At 39.1% G+C, this 20,379-nt stretch overlaps 2 protein-coding genes across 7 annotated transcripts in view; one reads left to right on the top strand and one right to left on the bottom strand.

Annotated features, from left to right (window-relative positions):
* Ccdc152 (coiled-coil domain containing 152) overlaps nt 1-10,102 on the top strand; it is a 24,519-nt gene extending 14,417 nt beyond the window's left edge. For 3 of the 5 annotated variants that reach the window (XM_017591017.3, XM_006231988.5, NM_001191959.1), the window contains 4 exons: nt 369-471; nt 7,023-7,150; nt 8,911-8,994; nt 9,869-10,102. In XM_017591017.3, coding sequence (XP_017446506.1) covers nt 369-471; nt 7,023-7,150; nt 8,911-8,994; nt 9,869-9,991 — 438 coding nt within the window. In that variant the 3' untranslated portion in view covers nt 9,992-10,102. Of the gene's footprint in view, nt 1-368; nt 472-7,022; nt 7,151-8,910; nt 8,995-9,134; nt 9,500-9,868 lie in introns of those variants that run through there. The other 2 variants (XM_063282349.1, XM_063282348.1) reach the window with 1 other exon arrangement.
* Selenop (selenoprotein P) lies at nt 10,093-20,379 on the bottom strand. Of its 2 annotated transcripts, none has more exons than NM_001083911.1 (5): nt 20,247-20,379; nt 16,405-16,620; nt 15,558-15,770; nt 13,316-13,433; nt 10,093-11,513 (listed from the first exon to the last, which is right to left on the bottom strand). In NM_001083911.1, the coding sequence occupies exons 2-5, from the start codon at nt 16,605-16,607 to the stop codon at nt 10,890-10,892; spliced, it is 1,158 nt and encodes a 385-aa protein (NP_001077380.1). In that variant the 5' UTR covers nt 16,608-16,620; nt 20,247-20,379; the 3' UTR covers nt 10,093-10,889. The 2 variants fall into 2 exon arrangements, with proteins under 2 accessions (NP_001077380.1, NP_062065.2); NM_019192.2 differs by lacking the exon at nt 20,247-20,379 and adding an exon at nt 20,143-20,203.

The following is a 20,379-nucleotide window of genomic DNA, read 5'->3' as shown; positions in this document are numbered from 1 at the left end:
AGCATCACCATCTGGTGACCAGGTATCCAGACACAGGCGCCTGTGGAGGATAGTCCTTACTGAAACCACAAAGAGGAAGAAAACCAAGTAAAGCACATCCTCTGACGCAGAATCTAGACGTCTGTTTAGAGAAGACAAAGGGAAAGGACCAGTTGAGGGAGCGGGAGGAAATGGGTGCCCATGAGCAAGGTACAGTGATATGTATGTGTGAATAATGAAACTTGTTACTTGTGTGTGCCTACTAAAAAGCCAATTGAAAGTAAATAAAAAGTATTGGATACAGTTGCACGTCAACCTGGGAAATTTACCTTTTTAATTATCAAAAATCATAACTATTTTATTGAAAGTGGGTATATTTTACTTTCTAGGAATACAAGAATAATATTGCCAAACTTATAAGTGAAATGAAAATCAAAGAGGAGGAACACAAAATCGAATTGAGCAAACTTTATCAGGATATGCAGAAAAAAGGTGATTTTAAAATCTTAACTTACTGAATTCTGACGTGTGACAATTTAAAGGTGCATATTTTTTTCCAATAGTAGTATTCTTGAATGAACACTGTCTCAATGCATTTCAATTTGTTTTGTATATTTATGCAACATAAATATAACAGTTCTAAATTCATTCATGTTTGTGTTCAATTCTGCCTGATATGAAACAGCATTACAAAGGGTTTAAATATGTTTTTAATTATATCCTTCGGAATATGGATATAACTTAGTAATTCTCTCCAGTACAGCAGCTCTCATTGCAATAGGTAGGGGTTGCTTTGTTTTTCAAACCATGTTTAATGACCCTAGCTTTATGAACATTGTATATAAAAATTGACTTGAAGTCAGGCCTAGATACCTATAATCCCAGCATTTGAGGCAGAGGAGGGAGGCACATAACAAATGGTAAACTCTCTGCATTATATGCCAATCCACAAGAAAATGGCAAAGTATCCAGCAGACACTATTCCAAAGATATACAGGAAGAAAATAAGCACAAGAGAAGATGTTTAACCTGACTAATACAAAATTTCAAATTAAGACTCTAATTAGACATAACTTTGAATCTTTTAAAACAGCTAAAAAGTCTTCTTAATTTTTTTCTTGTGATCTGAGAAGTTCATTTCCATGAACACCACATAACATTTTCAATGAGACCCAAAAATGCCACTCTTGGGTGTTTACCAAAGAGAAATAAAAGCATACAACACACAAAGACTTGACTGAGTATTATTATTGGTTATTTTATTTACTTACATTTCAAATTTTATCCCTCTTCCCAATTTCCCCTCTGCTAACCCCCTATCCCATCCCGCCCCTGCTTCTATGAGGGTGCTCCCCAACCCAACCACCCACTCCCACCTCCCCACCCTGGCATCCCCCTACACTGCGGCATCGAGCCTTCACAGGACCAAGGGCCTCTCCTCCTATTGATGCCAGATAAGGCCATCCTCTGCTACATATGCAGCTGGAGCCATAGGTCGCTCCATGTGTACTCTTTGGTTGATGGTTTAGTCCTTGGGAGCTCTGGAGGGTCTGGTTGGTTGATGTTTTTCTTCCTATGGGCTTGCAAACCCCCTTCAGCTCCTTCAGTCCTTGGGGATCCATCCCATATGCAGCCACCAAATTCAGACACTATTGCTGATGCCAAGAAGTGCTTACTGGCACGAGCCTGATAAAGCTGTCTCCTGGGAGTCTCTGCCAGAGTTTGACCAACACAGATGCAGATGCTTGCAACCAACCATTGGACAGAGCAAGCAGACTCCAAGGGAGGAGTTAGGGGAAGGACTGACTGAATGTTTATAGTAGCTTTATTCATTCAAGTTGTCATCATACAAGTTGTCACTAGTATTAGTCTTTTAAAATTCATAGCGCATCTACCCACAGCAGTAAAAAGGAACAGACAACTGGTGCACTCCAGTGTAACCACTTCAGAAGCATTACGGTAAATGAATGTAGCCCGGCATGGTGGCATCTCCTCTACACTGGCACTTGAGAGGCAGAAATAGGAGGACTTCTGCACACTGGAAGCCAGCCTGATGTACAGTGTGAACTCCACTCTAGCTATGGCTGTATTTCTGGTCCTTATCTCAAAAAGGCAAAATTAAGCAAATATGTAAAGAAATCCAGGCACAAAATACTATGTTTTGTTTATCTGATGCTCTAGAAAAAAGAAAAAGTGTAAATAAATATTTTCAACAAAAGCTTTTTGGTAGAAAAGCTTTTTTCTGTTTAATTTCCTAATTGTCCCTTTTACCAAGTTTTAAAAAGAATAGTTTCTAAGGTACTGATTTATAAATACTTTTTATGAGATGTGCCAATAAGTTCAGATTTGTAAAAATTAATAGTCAGTGATGTCTTTGAACACTATTTTAATCCTTAAGCTAATTATAGTAATAATTTAATGCTGTAAACTAAATATATATAAAGCCAATATATTTTGAACTGCAGAAATGGTTTATATTTGATTTTAATCAAGTACAAATTTCAACATTGAACAATTATTTATAAGTATATTAATAAATTACTATTGCAAATATACATCCTCCAACAGCGTTTTAAACACTGCTATTACTGCAATTGAAAGCACTTTATCTTTATCTTTATTTTAGAAGCTCTAATGTGCTCTTGAAAAATGAGATCTCCTAAAACTTACCAAATAGCATTTTTTAAGCCCTTCAATAAAGAACATTGAAATGAAATTTTTAGTTTCTTTTTTAAGAAAGGAAGGAAGGAAGAAAATGTTCCTTTTATCTTTAGAAAAGAATACTAAAACAAATTATCTTTGAGACAGGTAAATATTCAGGTAAAAACACTTAGTTCAGTGTCTCCTTAAGAGGAACACAAACCAGTTCACTATCTCTAGAAACTTCTCAGATCACGGTTGTGTGAAAACTTCAAAATATATAAAGCATGTTTGTCACCTGTGATAAAGTCAAAAGGTCATTTCAACTTCACAGTGAAACCACTCTAATATAGCTTGTAATGACACAGCTCCATCTAAGACACACAGTATTCCTTAGTAGTCAGAAGCCAGAAAGAACTGTATGGTTTGCAAAACTTTAAACGTGGGAAGTGAATTCAAATGTGGTCAATAAGGCAGACATTTAAATGCTCAGATAGCGCCCTGTAATTGAGGACACAACACATGAAGATACAGGATTTGGAGTTTGCCCTTCTGGGTTTTGGACTTGCTCTGTTCCAGTGTTTCCTCACTCTATTCCCATTCCTCACTTTTCAAAAGATAATGTATATTCTGTGCCATTGTGTGTTGGAATTATACAACTTGCTTTTTAAATTTTATGGTGGTCAGAGTTAAGAGATTGCCGTGAGTCTCAGAAAAGACTTCATTGAGACGTCTGAGGAGTGCTGAGTAGTAAGGAGTGTTGGGCAGGTTCGACTCCCTCTGTGGCGCTCTCTTTGGCAGATGCCTTATGACTCTTGCATCTTTATTGCCTTTGGGTCCCCACTGTAACCAAGAGGTGTGTGGAAGCCATGTAGAATAAGTGCATTTTCTACCATCACAGCTTTAGTGGTGGCCTTTCGGAGCCTTCCTGCAGCACCTCCAACACTGCCACACGTTCCCTGGCCTTGGTGGCTCTGAAGCCACAGAGGAAGAATCCCCAACACATCTTCACTGTGTTCACAACTCCAAAGCCGGTCCCATGTGGATGCCACTACTAAGTTGAGAGCCAGCTTAGGGTCTACTCTCACCCCTCGAATCACATTTGCAGCAGCTTCTCTTTTTTAATATTTTTAAAAATATGTGTGGATGTTATGCATGCATATATGTCTATGTAATATATGCATGCATTCCCTGCACAAGATGACGTCAGATCCTGTGGAACTGGAATTACAGATGGTTGTTAGTTATTATGTGGGGTCTAGGAACTGAACCCGTGTCCTATGCCAGAGCATCACTCTTAACCAGTGAATCATCCCTCCAGTCCTGGTAGCTTTTTTAAAATCCAGTTCCTCTTAGGCCTCATCCTTTTACAAGTTGAAAACTTAACTGACAAGGGGCCTCTCCTTAACTGTGCTAATTTCCGTAACAATTACAGACTTTTTCAGCACTTGCCTTGGCTGTAAAATCAAACTGCTTACTCTATGTTCTTTTTCTCTTTGAACTGTTACTTTCTGGTGTGTTTGTTTGTTTGTTTGTTTGTTTGTTTGTTTGCTCTACTTCATCTCAGGGCACAGGTAGAAAACAGCCATTTTCTTTGCCAAAATATAACATGAATGGCCTCTAGCTCTACTGCTGATAAAGTCTTTGTTTCCCTCGTAAACCTCTTGAGCAGGGCCCCAACAGTCCACACTACTCTCAGCACCGCCTGTCTTCCAGGTTTCTACTGGAACAGCACATTAAGCTCTGCTTACAGCATTCAATTGCTTTTCTAGTTCAAAGTTCTAGTCTTCCACATTTCTCAAAATATCAACATGTTTAGGGTGTTCACATACTCACTGGCATTAGCTTCTTAGTAAGTTATTAGTAACTTGTTTCTGCTGTTATAAAATACCATGACCAAGGCCACTTATAAAAGGGAGAATTTATTTGGCTTATGACTTCAGAGGAACAGTAATATCCATAACAGCAGCAGGTGGCCAGAGCAAGAAGCCAAGACGTCAATCATGTCTTCAACTGCAAGCACAAAGCAGGCAGAGTGAACTGGAAGTTCACTGCCATTGCTGTACTTCCTGCTGCAAGGCCACACTAGCTCCCCAGACAGCACCATTAACTCAGAGGGAAAAGTGCACAAACACATGAGCCTGTGGGATATGTCTGATTCCAACCACCACAGGCCTAGAGACAGATACTCAGAGAGGAAGACATTGGATGTGTTAGAGAGTGATTGCCTAATTCCTGCTTTTTCTTTATATTTTACCAGAAGATTCAGCAAGAGAAAGACTATTGCTTAAAGATGTATTCTTTGTCACTTTTTTTGGGGTAAGAAAATCTGAAGTGACTGTGAAGGTGATGGCCATGACTACGATTATATTTAGATGACTGACATGGCAACAGAGCGTTTGGATTTTGACATACCAGTGATAGTAGAGAGATTAGATATATAGTCCAAATGGGGAAAACAAGGTCTAAAAGTCATAGATTAGTTGTAGGTAGAACTCCCTTATTGGATTTTGCGAACTGATTGGCTCTTATTAAAATAAGAGATTTTCTTGAGGCAACCGTCCTTGATAACATATGTTATTAGCAAGATTAAGAATGCTCTAAGGAAGCTTCCAGGGACTAAGCCACTACCCAAAGACTATACATGGACTGATCCTGGGCTCCAACCTCATAGGTAGCAATGAATAGCCTAGTAAGAGCACCAGTGGAAGGGGAAGCCCTTGGTCCTGCTAAGACTGAACCCCCAGTCAACGTGATTGTTGCGGGGAGGGCGGCAATGGGGGGAGGATGTGGAGGGGAACACCCATAAAGAAGGGGAGGGGGAGGGATTAGGGGGATGTTTGCCCGGAAACCGGGAAAGGGAATAACACTCGAAATATAAATAAGAAATACTCAAGTTAATTAAAAAAAAAAAAGAATGCTCTAAGGAAAGCTGATGAAGCATAGAGATGTGATGTTGATCAGGAAAAAGGCCTGATCATTTGGGAAAGTACAGCAAAGACTTGCAAATCTGCAGTCAAGTATAGTTCAGATTTTCTAAACTAACAATCCAAACTTGTGTCCCTTCCCAACTTCTGAGTATCTTATTTTGTAAGCTATTTTTGCTTAAGAGCACAAATAATTTACTCATTCAAAATACATTTGTATTTCAAATACTGTGCAATAGCTTATCTAAAATGCATTAAAACTACCCTATACACACAATTTTAAAATGTGATTTATTAATAAAATTCACTTTTAAAAAAATCATTTACTTAAAATATATATACACACTATAGTTTCAGAGTCCATTATTCCAACTGGTAGGCAGGTAGCTGAGAGCTGTATCTGGATCCTTCGTTAGAGACACTGAGCTTGGCAAGGGCTTTTGAAACTTCAGTGTGGCACTCTTCCCCTAAGAAGACTACCCCTCCTAATCCTTTCATATACAGCCATTCCCTGGTGACTACACATTCAAATATATAAGCCTGTGGGGACCATTCTTATTCAAACCACCACACCTCACATGGATGTGCCTTGCAGTCTAGGGTACTACATGCATACAAATGATACACTATGCAGCCAGGCTTCCCATTTAAACCACAATTTAAAACAGACACTGGGTAGTGGGCTCATCATGGACCTCGTTTCTTTCTCCTGAGATGGAGCCCGCATTTCTCTCAGCAGCTCTCATTTGATGTAACAACTAGACCTAGAAAAATGACTTTTATGTGCTGCTCTGCCTTAAAAAATAACACCCTGCGAAAGACCCCTTCCTCTTAGGCCCCTCCAACAAATTTGGTTAACAATTCTCTCACCTTTTGGATGCAAAATGTCCCCCCACAGGCTAACGTGTTTGAACACTTGCTGCTGTTTTTGAGAGATTGAGGAACCTTTAGGAGGTAGAGCCTACCCGGAGGAAGTGTGTCACCAGGGTAGTAAGCCTTGAGTTTTCTAGTCCAGCCCCACTTGTATTATGTGTCTGCTTCCTGGTCCACTGAGACCAAGCAGCTATGCAGAGTCCCATCACCACAGAGCACCATGGCTGTCAGTTCCACAGGGTGGCTTGAAACCACTCGTACCATGAACCAAAAAGAAAACTTTCTTCCCCTAAGTTGCTTCTTGTTGGGTATTTTGTTACAGTGATGGAAAATGCAACTAATATAATTTCCCCCCAAGCTGTCAGCACATTGCCATGTTTCTCCTGTGTCATCCCAACCACGGTTGTAATTAATGTCTGCCTTCTACCTAAAGTAGAAATTCCATGAAAACATGCAACACATGTAACTTGCATGGAGGGTTTAGTATAATGCCTACTACACAGGAGAACAATAAATATGTGGAGTAAGTAAATGTAAAATGAAGAAATGAAATCACATAACTTTGAACTGTTAAGTGAATGAATCTGTTTCTGTTTTATTTAGTTGAATTAAATGAAGAAAAGCACAAAGAACTAATGGCAAAGAAGGAGATGGAAATATCAGAGTTAAATGCAACGTTGAAAACTCAGGAGAAGGAAAAGAGAAATGAAATACTTAGACTACATATAGAAGTAGGTGTTTATCCGATAAGAAAGGGGAGGGGGGAGGGGGATGTTTGCCCGGAAACTGGGAAAGGGAATAACACTCGAAATGTATATAAGAAATACTCAAGTTAATAATAAAAAAAAAAAAAAAAAGAAGTAGGTGTTTATGAGTTGGCGAAACAGGAACACAGTCCTCGGTGTTTATTTCTGACTGCAATGACAAATTTCAGACCTAGGTAGAAGACATCACACTTTCTCATTCTTCAGCAAAAGCAATGCTCAGTCTACAGGACATATGCTTTTCAGCACTTGATCTAAAGATGGTCCTAGCTTCCAGGAAGAATATTGCTTCCTCTGAGAATGAGGACAGCAACTCAGGAGCCACCTGATCTTACAGTCTAGTCTATGCAGGCAGCATAAGGCCACCATCCCAGCATGGGCAGAGTACAAGGAATTCCAGAAGAAATCGTGGAACCCTTTTGTTTTATTTGGGATAAAAACAGACAAATTTCTCCACAATATATTCCTATGAAGATATCTATTCTAGAGGCAAAATTCCTTTGAAACATTTCTAAATGTATTTTAAATAAGTGTATCTGATAAACTTTCTAGTTCTTCATTCTTCTCAATGAGCTGCTCAGCTATATGTCAGAATTGCAAGGATATCGATGTGCTCACAGAATACTTGGCTTTTGCATTTTTTCTAAATTCTACCAATGTCTTTTTAAATTATTATGCCATGGCTTCTACCCATCTCTACTTCCACTTTACATTCTGCAAAGAATCCACACATCTTAGATGACATAATTTACTATTTATTTACCAGGAATTTTGCTATGCCTAGGGTACTTGTTGGGAGTCTGTATTGGGCACAAGCAGGGATATGTGTGTTGCTTCTGAGGAATTTTGCTGTTGCCATGGCAGCCACTGTGCCGCTGTACTGCTGGTGCCACATCCTGGTCAAGAATGTCCACAGAGAGCACTGAATGGCCAACTGAACACAACAGGCCATATTTCAAGATGTAGCCCAACGTGTCATCTATCAATTAGTTGTTGTATTTTATTTGCTCTCTGGACCGCGTCACTAGTCTCGTCTGATTATGCTGTTTGGATAGTACTCAGATGTCTTATCTATCTCTATTATAACTAAGTATTCTCTCCTTAAACTAGGGAATAATCTCATGGAAAGCTTGTCCTAGTTTTCTCAGAGAACATGCTAAGATAAATCTGAAAGGAAGAATTATAGCGGAATATTGGGCAAAAAAAAAATGGCTTATGAGAAGATACTAAATCTTTTAATTTGACTCAATTTAATTTTTTAAAAAAGGAGGAATTGACTAAATCACATCCAAATTCTAATGTTTGGCTTCAACGTTTGATAGACATATGAGCTTTTCTCCTGAGTCTGTGAATCACACCATTATTTCTTGACAAAATATACCAGTTGTAAGATTAAATCTTTTGTGGCTCAGTGGTCAAGCACATGCCTCACGTGGAGAAGTAGGAAGAACAGTGGTGGATTAAAAAATAAATCCTTGCTACCTAGGCAGGTAGTACCCAGCGTCCAGCCTTTTGTAAAGCCACCACAGCAATTTTAACCCCACACTTAGCGGACTCTTGTTTGCATGTTCCTTCTTTTTTCCAATTGTTTCATAAAGGTTTTTCTGTCTGTTAAATAGAATGTGTTCAATTACAAAATACAGAGAAAAATATTTGGCTGGAAACATTGTTTGTAAGTATTAAACTGTAACACCCTTAATAACTTTCTCTTTTTGAATTTGGTTCAGTTTGACACTAAACTAGCAAGAGCTCAGACTAAGTCAAAACCATATCCGGAAGCTACTATTTTGCCGCAAAGTATCTACAGAAGGGTATGTGTCTTTTGTCCCATAACTGTAACTTCAGTTAATTAATTGTCTTCTTAGTATGCTCCTATAAAAATTGCCTAATATTTGTGTTGTTGTAACAATATAAAAAATATAAAAAGTATGGTTGTCTTTTATCCCCCTAGGTTCAGCACCGCAGTGCCCCAAGATATCTGCTGGATCTCTTGCCAGAAGCACACATTCCAATTCTGTGGCGGCCCAGACCAGTCGCCCCACACTCCATTACACTTAAATCTACACATGAAGAACACACAACACAATAACCTTAGATCCAATTGATAAGATATAATTGCCCACCTAAACATACAAAGCCCAGTACCATCCATCCCTTAAGAACATATTAATAGCAACCTGTAAATACACAGAACAGAATCTTAATGTCTCCTGCCATGGCTTCTCTCTCTCTCCCTCCTGTCTCTTCCTCTTTTCCATTCCAGTCTTCTCCTCTTCCTTCAAACTTCTCTCCCGCCCATCCTTCCTTCTCCTCCAATGACAGGCCTCCTTCTATCCTATACCTGCCCCTCACCTGTATTTTACAAATTCAGTGGGAAGAAGGTTCTGGTGAAGTCACCTGATTCCTGAGTATGTGACTAAGCAGCTGTCCTTGGGGCAGTGAAATTAGCATCAAAATACCGATAACTCCAGGGCAAACCATAACATATTTGTTTTAAGTATATTAAATTATTTTTGTAGCCTTATACTAGACTTTCTCTTTAAAGCACACAAAAATGAAGCTACAGGCCTTCCAGTCCATAGGATAGTTTTTAAAGTACAAATGTTATGATTGCTACTTTGTAGTTCATTATACTTAACCTTACTTCTAAGTTGCTATGACAAAGTTTTTTTCTGCTTCATTTAGAAGCTTCAGCATCTTCAGGAGGAAAAGAACAAGGAAATTGCAAGTCTCCAGAACACTATCCGAGACCTAGAGCAGCGCCTCGCGGCCTCCAAAGACACCCGCCTCACTCGGAGGCGGTTTTGAGCAGGGCACTTAGTGTATTAGCAACAACTTACCTAGTTTTCTTTAAGGCTCTAAAGATGCACTTCTACTTTCAATGTGAGCTGAACAATAAAGACACACACTTTCCAGCTTTTTAAGTTGCATTTATTTTTGATAATCTGTACTGTAGCCAATCAATTCTATTCTCCATTCTTGCTTAATTGTATTAGCCATAAAGGAGTTCAGGTTCATAGGACTCAGTTTCTCTATTAAACCGTCATTGATTATGGAAATACTGTCTTAAGCACTATGCAGATTAACACCATACTTTTCTTCCATTACATCTTTCAAGACAGTCACTCACAACTCAGAAGACTGATACAGCATTAGATGAAAAAAACAAGATTCACAGATATATGTAGTGAAACTCAAACTAGGAGTCTTAGAGATAAAAAAGATAAGTAGATATTTAAAATGTAGTCTGTTAAAGATTTAATCGGTTTAAAGTATAAGATTAGAAAGACAAAGTTTCTATTGTTTTGAAAGTTTTAAGTAAAGAAAAAAAACTGGAAAATATGTCTTTGTTGTTCTTTCTCCGTTCTTAATTACGAGCTATCCAACAGAAACCCCTAGGTCATAGTTTATGTTTCTGTTCTCATCAATGTAACTAGAACACTGGAGAAAGAAAAAGGAAGACATATTAACCAATGGCCGCAATCACTTTTCAGTTGCCCCACGGTACAAATCTGATTTGGATGAAATGGTTTGTGGCATAAAAATTTTAAATTTTAGAAGCCAATGTGGTAGATTTCTCCATGTTTGCACAAATCCAATTTCAACTACTTTTACTTCACTAATTAATTAAATGGATTGGAAACATTCTAGAAATGAAATTGTGTCTTTAGATGGAGTTGGGGAGAGTACGCTTTATTTTAAATATTTAGTTCAAATTTCATTTTCACTTCTTGGTCTTATTATTTCAGCTTCAGTTGGGGCTGGCTTCTGTGGGGCTTACATGCTGACTGTGTCAGGCAGCTGGAGGTGATCTACATTGACAGGATTCAATGACTTTCTCCTCCGCGAAAAGCCCCTGTCAGCTACACAAGGATGGGAGGTTTTCGGCACACTGTCAAGTGATTGCAGATCCTGACTTCTCAAATATGAGGTGTCGGCAGTGGCAGCAGCAGCTACTGGTAGCTGCCCCAGACTCCTCAGATAACTTACACAGGAGCTGGTTTATGCATCCCCTTCGTCAGAGCTTCCTCTGGGCAAGTGAAAGTTGCAAGCCTTCACTTGCCCCCATGTCTCAGCTCTCTAAGTGACCCTGCCTGTGCTGGCCCTTGTGCTTATGGTGGTGGTGGTGGTGGTGCAAGCCTGAAGGAGGAAGACTTGTCTCAACATCTAATGCCCCTGGTTGCTGATTCTCTGAAGGCTTACTGCTCCCAAGATGCTCATGCCCATGTTTGTCATGGTGCTTGTGGTGGTTATGCTCCTCTGAGGGCTCTGTGGTTTTACTTGCAGTAGCCGAGGACACGTTTTTACAGAAGGCTTCATCTTCAAGACTCTGGAACAAATTTATAAATCACTTATTAGCTCGCTTATAGAACTACCATGAATGCAGGACAAAATTACTTGTAGAACCAACATACTTCATTCCAACAAGTGAATCGGGTGGGATACACTTGGCTAGTACATCAACAAAAATGAGCCTGATCTTACTCGCAACATCTACAATTCTTATAATAGATCAAAAGAAACCAAACTACTATATTTCTCTCTGTAAAATCAAACTTAAGTTAACTGGCTGAGTGTAATGAAGCTAGCCAAATAGTTCAGAATCTTAACCAGTTGTGCCACTTTTCAAGCTCGCCATCTGATCTAATCCTGTTGTCGAAAGCTAAATAGCTTCTCTCTGACAACTCAAAAATGTCAGCAAAGACAGGCAACTTTTCATTCTGCAACATATGTGAGAAGATGTTTTTAATTTCACCAAAGCTTTAGTAATGTTTTCACAGTTCTGTTGTGTAAAAATGGCATCGCAGCCTACTTTAATTGACAGCAGTTTTTTTTTCTCTCTCTTGGTTGAACAAATAATGTATCACATAATTGATGGCATCTGGGAGACAGCAAAACAGAAAGGTCCCGAATTGATGTAGATATCAGATTCTATGCTATCTTATTCTCTTTGAATACTTCACAAGTTTTAAGCCTATTATGGGAAATCTTTTTGCCTTTTTATTTCAATACAGCTGGGCAAATTTAAGTAGGCATTTACACAAATACAAAATAAAAAATAATCCCAAAATATGAAAAATAAAACTTAATGGCACTAATTATTTAGTGTCGGTTCAACTTTAAGAGCTTTATTTGCAACTCAGTCTCTTCCTCTTTAAAATCTGAAAATAGCTCTCAGAATTTTATAAATATTAAAATGTCAAATTGGTATGATTAATGTGGCCCGCCAACCAAATTAATTGATTACTATATAATTTCAGAACATTTTTAAACCTGAATTTAAAATTTAACAATCTGACCAATTTAGCAAACATTGTTTAAAATTATTTTCACTTCAATAGGAGGGAAAACATTTTAGTTGATAAAAATTAAATTTGTATAGAAATATTTAAATGTAGTACTTCTCATAACAAGAAATAAGCGTTTTCATGGTTATTAGGAGATATCAGTAATTGGTAGTACATGTTTCTTTTACATGGGAGTGCAATATTCAACTTACAGAAGGAAAAGAGGATAGCTCTTTAAAAACCTGATTGTCCTGAATCCCTGACAAACTAAATAGTTTTAATTCCCTGACATCATAGAAGAGCTTCTGCCCAGGTTTCCACAGTCAGAATATTTTAAATGTTGACTAAATTCTTCGAGCACATCCTTCATGCAACAACATTCATTAGTAACTGACATAGTGATCTACCTTGATTTTTTATTATTTTTAAATATTTATTTTTGCTTCATGTGTATGAATGTCTTGCCTCCATGTATTGAATGCACTGCATTTGTACCTGGTACCCTCAGAGGCCAGAAGATGGTACTGGATCCCCTGGAACTAGAATTGGAATGGCTCTAAGCTGCTGTGTGGGTGATGGGGACTGAAGAGGGCTCTCCTGCCAAAGCTGCAGGTATCCTTAACCACTGAGCCATCTCACCAGTTTGTCTGCTTTGAGAGACTTTCTAGATAAAGGCATCAATATAAATCTTGAAAATATGTTTTAAAGTGTGTTACCTAACAAAAAAAAATGTGCATTTAAATTTTTCCTTTTATAATCGATGGTGAACCACTTATTTAGGTAGAATTTTTTTTTAAAGTTTTCTCCTTATCCCCCAGTAAAAGCAATTGAGAAAAATACCTACCGTGAAAGAGCAGTTTCCACACCTCTTCTCACAGTAAGCGATCTTGATGGCTTCTTCAACATACGGGAAAGTGAGGAAGGAGTAGGGCAAACCAAGGTGATACACAAGACGGCCACATCTAAAAGGCAAACACGAGGTTACTACTGTACTGTGGCCCTACTAGGGCTCCATTGTGTTAGGTGCTATGGGCCAAGACTCTTCTATGCTTTTAATACATTTCCTTGAACGGAGTCTACAGTTGAGTTTCCAGGATGTATACCAGGTCAGGGTACAGCGAGATTACACTGAGCCTAATCTTAGTATTTGAAGTTAGTACTGGATATTTAATTAGTATTGAAAAGTTATATGTGTCACTAATAATTTTTTAAATGTGTAATGACTGACTCAAATACATGTTTAATTTTAATTTTATATTCTGCCAAAGACTAATCATGGCAACTCTTCAAAACTGCTTAGGCAAGACAAATTTCACAGAACCAGAAATCATAACACAACCAAAACAATGTCCAGAATGGGCAGAATCTTATTTATTTATTATTTTTGTAGTGTAGGAAATAAACCTAGGCCTTGCACGTCCTATGTAAGTTCTCTGTCAGTGAGCTACATCCCCAGTCCTTGATTTTTTTTTCTTTTTTAGGTAGATTTTTAGGTAATTTAATTCAGCTTAGCCTTGCACTCACTGTGGCATCTAAGGTAGCCTTAAACTCATGATTCCACTGTCTACTGAATATCATGAGTACTGGCGTTCCAATATATAACACATGCATGCCCTGGGCCCACTAGCTCATTTTTTTAATGAGCTACCTGACATAATAAAGTCTTCAATAAAATAACTAGGATTATAATTTGACATTCTCAAAAATGATAAGGTTGAAATGTCTATTTTTACCGACATTATATACCAAAATATACATCTTTATATGAGTGCCAAAGTAGTGTACTTTACTATTGGCTAGATTAGTTTAGAGGCCTAAGAGAAGCAAACGTAATGCTAAAATGATATTTAATGGGAAGCAAAGTGAACATTCAGCCCGTATGGAGTCAGAAGAAAGCAAGCTTCAACTCAGAATGTTGTATAGAAGACAATATATGCATTGAAATTCTCTAAAAATATGAATGCTTTATTTAATCATAGATTCCAAAATGGATTCATACATGTCATGCACAAAACAACTACCATACTTAATTAAGAGACACAAGCATATGGCTGCAAAATTGTCAATTACTTTAGACGCGAACAAGTGTGGTCATTAATCTGCACATTACTAAGAACTATGTGTGTTATGCAAATGATTCTTCCATTTATTTAACACAGAGGGGAATGTATAGTCAGTTTTCTATTTCTACCTAGTGAAATGGTGGACTCATATTTAACTCAAAAATGTTGTTCAAAACCATAAAAACCAACCACTTCAGCAGACGGAATTTGAAACTTGAGTGCTTGATGAGAAAAAGAGGTTAAGCACCTTATTTAAATCCTTTACTACTAAATACAAGTCAGGAAAGAAACACCGGAGAAGCTGTTGCAAACATCTGAGGGAGAAGTAACAGGAAAGTCACCCGAGGGGCTGATTATAAAAGCAGTATAAATAAATGTGAGACACAGAAGCTGGTGAATGATTACAATTCCTTAACACCTGCCTGTCACAGTTTTTTGAAGGGCAGATGGCAGCAAGGTCATCACCCAAGACGGTATTGTCATGTTCTGCAAAACAGTTTAACAGGGTAATGCTGGCCTCCCTCCAAGACGCACAGAAAGGTCAACATTTAAGAAAGAATGTAGTTGATTCCCATTTGAGTCACCAAATTTAAGATGTTTATGACTGCAACTGTGGAACACATATCTTGGTCTGGTGTTCAGTTACTGTATTTGAACTTGGGTTATTTCAGTTCACTAGGCTTTATGTGTGGGCATTGTGGTCAGAGACAAGATGAGCTCATTTTTGCAGAATGTTCAGTGTGAAGAGAAGAAAACTAAATCCCCCTGAATAATACAAGCATGTAAACAGGAGGAATGTAGTAGGAAGAAAAATGAGAAGGAGGAAGGAAGGAAGGGGGAGAGGAAGTAGAAAGCTGGGGAGGAAAACAGTAGGGCAGTGTCTGTCATAGGGTGGAAACTGAAAGTGTTTCCAACAGTAAGGAATCCCATGCGAGGAGAGGTGAACTGTGGCATTCCGCAATAAGGAAGACTACTGTGTGCAGTAAAAGTAAATAAATAGGAAGGGCCCGGAGGACGGCTCACCTGTCATATATGAGGAAGTCATCTTTGTTTCCATTTAAGAGTGTCCAGACATCTGTTTGATGTTCATCTTGTCTGTAAACAGCAATGTGATCTGACACCTGCTTTTTAAGATGTGCATGTTTTAATTGGGAAGGAGATCCTTGATGATTAACAACAATATAGGAGATGTTAAAATATCCTTGGTTCTCTAGTTTTATTCGCAGGTCTTCCAATCTAGGGAGAAAACACATAAAATGCATGATGACATTTAGTTTATCTGTTCTGCCTTCTACATTCTTTTTGCTTTCCGTGAAGCTCTTATTTTTAACTGGCTGTAATTTTTCTTTGTGTTATAAGACTGAGCCTTTAACTTTTACAATTGTTGAAAACTTGAAACTTAATGCTAAATGCTTGCATGAACGTGAGCTCCAAATTAGTATAAATTTAGATTCATTTTGCATATATACAGAATGTTATGCAATTAATATTTGATGGATGAGTTAACCAATATTTTTTGTTTATGGTTGTTAAATGATGCAAGACCATCTATTAGCATTTTAGTGTTTAGTGTGTTTGTGTGTGCCTTCCTCTGCTTCTTAAAGTATCTGCTCCACTAATGGGAAAATATCTCCAAAGCCCCGGAATACTACAGTAAACATTTTAATAGTACTGTATGTATCTGTGGTGTGTGTGTGTGTGTGTGTGTGTGTGTGTGTGTGTGTGTGCATGCGCACATGCACTATACAAACTTACTTGTCTTCAAAAGCGTTACTTAACAATTACATTATTTGTATTGCATTTTATATGCATACATTTGTGTTTAGTAGCCTTTCCCTAAAGATATCCCAAACCTTCAAAGATTCCTTACCTGGATGCCTGCAGAAGGCACAGGTATCAGCTGGCTTGAAGAAGAGCAACCACTGTCACTGTGCCCTCGGAGTTTAGCATTGGATTTTGATCTCCTATGTTCCAGGGTGGAGCTTGCTTACAAGCAGGGCTTTGGCCTTGGCTCTCTGCTCCTCCATAGGGGAGGAGACAGAGAGCCAGGGCAAGCCCTAGGCTTCTCCACATTGCTGGGGTTTTCCTATAAAACAAGAGATACAATCTTCATTGATAACTTCACAGTCATTGCTATGAACTGCTTTCAACACAGTAGGTACAATCATACTTATTAATACAGCTTATGGATTCCATGTCCATTTTGTTGGGCTGGGGACACCATTGTCATGAGCCTCCTTCCACTAAATGATCCTGTAAAGGGGAAGGTGCTAGCTAAGAGGAATGGTCGGATGATCGGCCGTCCACCTACACCACATTACAGTATTTCCATAAGCAGCACATATATGGAAATGTGCCTGACTAGACAGCCAGGCGCCTGTCTGGGAAGACACATATTCATAAACACCTTCCAACTGTAGTGCATACAGAACATTCTGCAAACACATTTGACATGTATTGAGCTCTAACTGCTTTGTTCTGTCCCCTGTCGATCTAGAAAATGTCAGTACTGAACTCTGCACAACACTGAAAAGAATCAGCCCAGAAAGAGAAGTGAGGACATGACAGTGGAGGCATGGTGCCATCATGAATGTGGTTCTTCTTAGCTCTTCTTGCATGAAATCTTCCTGTACCGTGCCAGGCAAAAGCAGACAGTAAACATGGCTTCAAGTTCAAGCCTTCCACATTTTTAAACATCTTGGGTGCATTTGATCTTTTTGGCTTGTTAGTCCTCCATATGTAGTAACATGATAGTATAGGATTTAAATCTCTTCAGACATAAGACTAGACTGCTTTGATATTGTGACCATACTCATGGTTATGTGTGACCAAGAGAGGAAAATCCTAGCCAAGGAGCAATATTACAAGAGCTCTTGCTCCATCTAAGACTCTTTCTACAGTATTCTGCACACCAAAAAGAAGATAATGGTTGCTACGAGTACCTTCATGAAGTTCCTCTGGCTGGACAGAACATTCTCAGATAAAAAGATGCCCCTCTCACAGGAAAGTTAAAATAGTAAATACCTGACAAGAAACATTCCCAAAACTTGGGCCACTGCTCTCAGAATTTTTTAAAAGGTAAATTTAGAGACATGAAAAATGTGCAAATATCATTAGGAAGAGAAGGAGGAGGAGGAGGAGGAGGAGGAGGAGGAGGAGGAGGAGGAGGAGAAGAAGAAGAAGAAGAAGAAGAAGAAGAAGAAGAAGAAGAAGAAGAAGAAGAAGAAGAAGAAGAAGAAGAAGAAGAAGAAGAAATAGTAGAAGATGATCATCTACACAGCTAACTCTGAGTCATTTTGGTCATTTTGACAGAAGAATACAAGAAGTCAGGTGTGGTTGCTCATGCCTGTAAAACTTACAGCAGAGAGCTAAGCCAGAAGGATGCCTCTGAGTTCAAGAACAGTCTGGCTACAGGTGAGTTCCAGACCTCTCTGGAATAGAGAATAGGCCTCATGGCGTTAAATTCTTCTGAATAAAAAGTTAGCTGGTCACAGCATCACACCTGTAACCCAGCATTTGGGAGCCGAGGCAGAAGAATCTCAAGTTAGAGGCCATCCTCAGCTATACAGTGAGAGAGTTCTCTCCTAGGAACGATAAGGGCCTCTGAAGAAATGTGAAGGAGCTGGTAAGAGTGGCTCATGCTTTTAATCCCTGTATTCAAGAGGCAGAAGCAGTTTGATCTGTATGAGTTCCAGACCAGCCTGGTCTTTGTAGTGAATTCCACAACAGCCAGTACTACTTGTGAGACCTTGTCTTGAAAAATCAAACCAAAAAGAAAGAATGAAAGAGAGAGGAAGAGTGTGGGGTAGCTGGGTGTGGTACGTACACCTTTAATCTCAGCAATCAGGAAGCAGAGGCAACTGAATGAATCTTATATAATACGTCTACATATAGCAAGGTCCAGGCCAGCCAGGGTCACACTGTGAGGCTACACCCCCAAATAAAACAAGACAGGAAAGAGAAAAGGTGACTTTTAAATCCACTTCAGCTATTTGTACTAATTCTGATGTTTAATCTGGGAAGTTCCTTTAGGGACATATTTACAATAATAAAGGGATTATTCTTATGTTGGTCAATTACTGGGTTTTGCTAGAACTATAAAGGCAAAAAAGGAAAACTGTTAAGCACATTTCCAGATGCCAATCGTGCCTCAGAAAATTTAAGCTACTGCCCTTTCTGTAGTTGAGGAAACTATGGCTTAGAGAGGCTTGGGTGCCTTCTCTAAGACCATACAGGTAATAGTCCACCAGAGTAGATTTAAGTTGGTTCTGACCAATCCAAGCCATGGATCTCTCTGCTAGCAGGGTATACTGATAGTTTTTAAATATTTCACCTCGCAATAACTATAGCAGCAAATTTTCTACATGCTCTATGCTCTATGCTCTATGCTCTATGCTCTATGCTCTATGCTCTATGCTCTATGCTCTATGCTCTGAAAGGGGGGGAGGAAGCTATTCAGTTTCTTAATAGGAAGTCTAACTTGTATTTCTTCCCTAGACTAAATTGACATGAGGCTCTGGGCCAAATCTCTAACACACACACACACACACACACACACACACACACAAATTCAGCTCTTATAGAACTCCAGCATGAGGGCTCGGCCCTTAATACTCTGCTGTAAAGAAAATATTTTCCAATGGCTACATGTCGAACATCACTGAGGAGAGAGACTATTTCCCTCACCCAGAGTGATCTGGTGACAAAGGGGATACTGGAGAGGATGCATCCCACCTGCAGAATTGTCCTTCATTAATCAATAGGCTGCTCAGCTTTGCTTAAAGCTGTTTTTATGGTATAAGCTTTGCATTTTAATTATAACTGTCAAATATATATATTTGAATGAAGGCACATAACAAAATTAGATCCAGTAACAACTGGACAGTAGGTATAGCCTTCAGTTAGTCTTCAGTCACAAGCCTGAATTAGCTGTTTATGTTCAGAACTACATTTGATTGTACCTCGTTAAAAGGAAAGCAGGCATACTCTTTGCCACATATTCTCTTCCTCTGAACTTCAGACCAGCATTTTAAAGCCCCTTATCAATCTTCAAGCTTCCACTCTCTACTTAAAGTTACCCACCAAAGGACCACCTAGGGCGCCACCTTACTGCCTAAAAGTGACCACTTCTGCACTGGGGCCAGAGTCTGCTCCGTCCCGGCTTTCCACTCTGAAGCTGCTTCTGATTTCCCTGGACATCTGGACAGTATGGTAGAATGCACCTATTTACCATGTCCGCTCTTGAAATCCACTAGCTTTTCCTCTTGTCTGTCCCCACTCTAAACTTCGGTGGGAAGCCCTGGAATTTAACCAGATATTGTCCATCTGAGACCACAGTCTCCTGCAGAGAGAAACAGCTGCATTTTCCATTGCCCCAACTTCCCCTGAGCACGGCCCAGTAAAGGACAGAAATCAGCAACAATAAAAACATAAAAAGAATGTTTCAAAAAGTTAACTATTTTCCCCAGACACTTCTTGTTCACTTTAAAAAAATGTTTTTTAATGTCTATTAGTCATCTTTTTACTAAGCCTATCTTAAGGCAGGGGAGAAACATACTTTACCTCAGAAAATATTTCCCAAACTCTAAAAGAATCAAGTCCTACTTACGCAACCCCTTCAGACTAGCTTGCGTCTTCCCCTCTCTTTGCTCTAGTTAGGGCAGATCCACAAAGCCACAGGCTGACACTGACATTTATAGCCCTCTTGTTTACCTCGCCCTCTGAGGTGCAGTCCAAAGTTCGGTGCTCCCTCCTGCAGCGACCTTGCAAGCGCAGCAGCCCCTGAACCGTTTCTGGTTGCCGCGACGAGAAGAATGTTAGCTTACAAAGGGTAGAGGGACGAGTT

Source organism: Rattus norvegicus, chromosome 2 (assembly GCF_036323735.1).
Source record: "Rattus norvegicus strain BN/NHsdMcwi chromosome 2, GRCr8, whole genome shotgun sequence".
NCBI lineage: Eukaryota > Metazoa > Chordata > Mammalia > Rodentia > Muridae > Rattus > Rattus norvegicus.
Note: the sequence above shows the minus strand (reverse complement) of the source record. Positions and strands in the feature narration are given on the sequence as shown.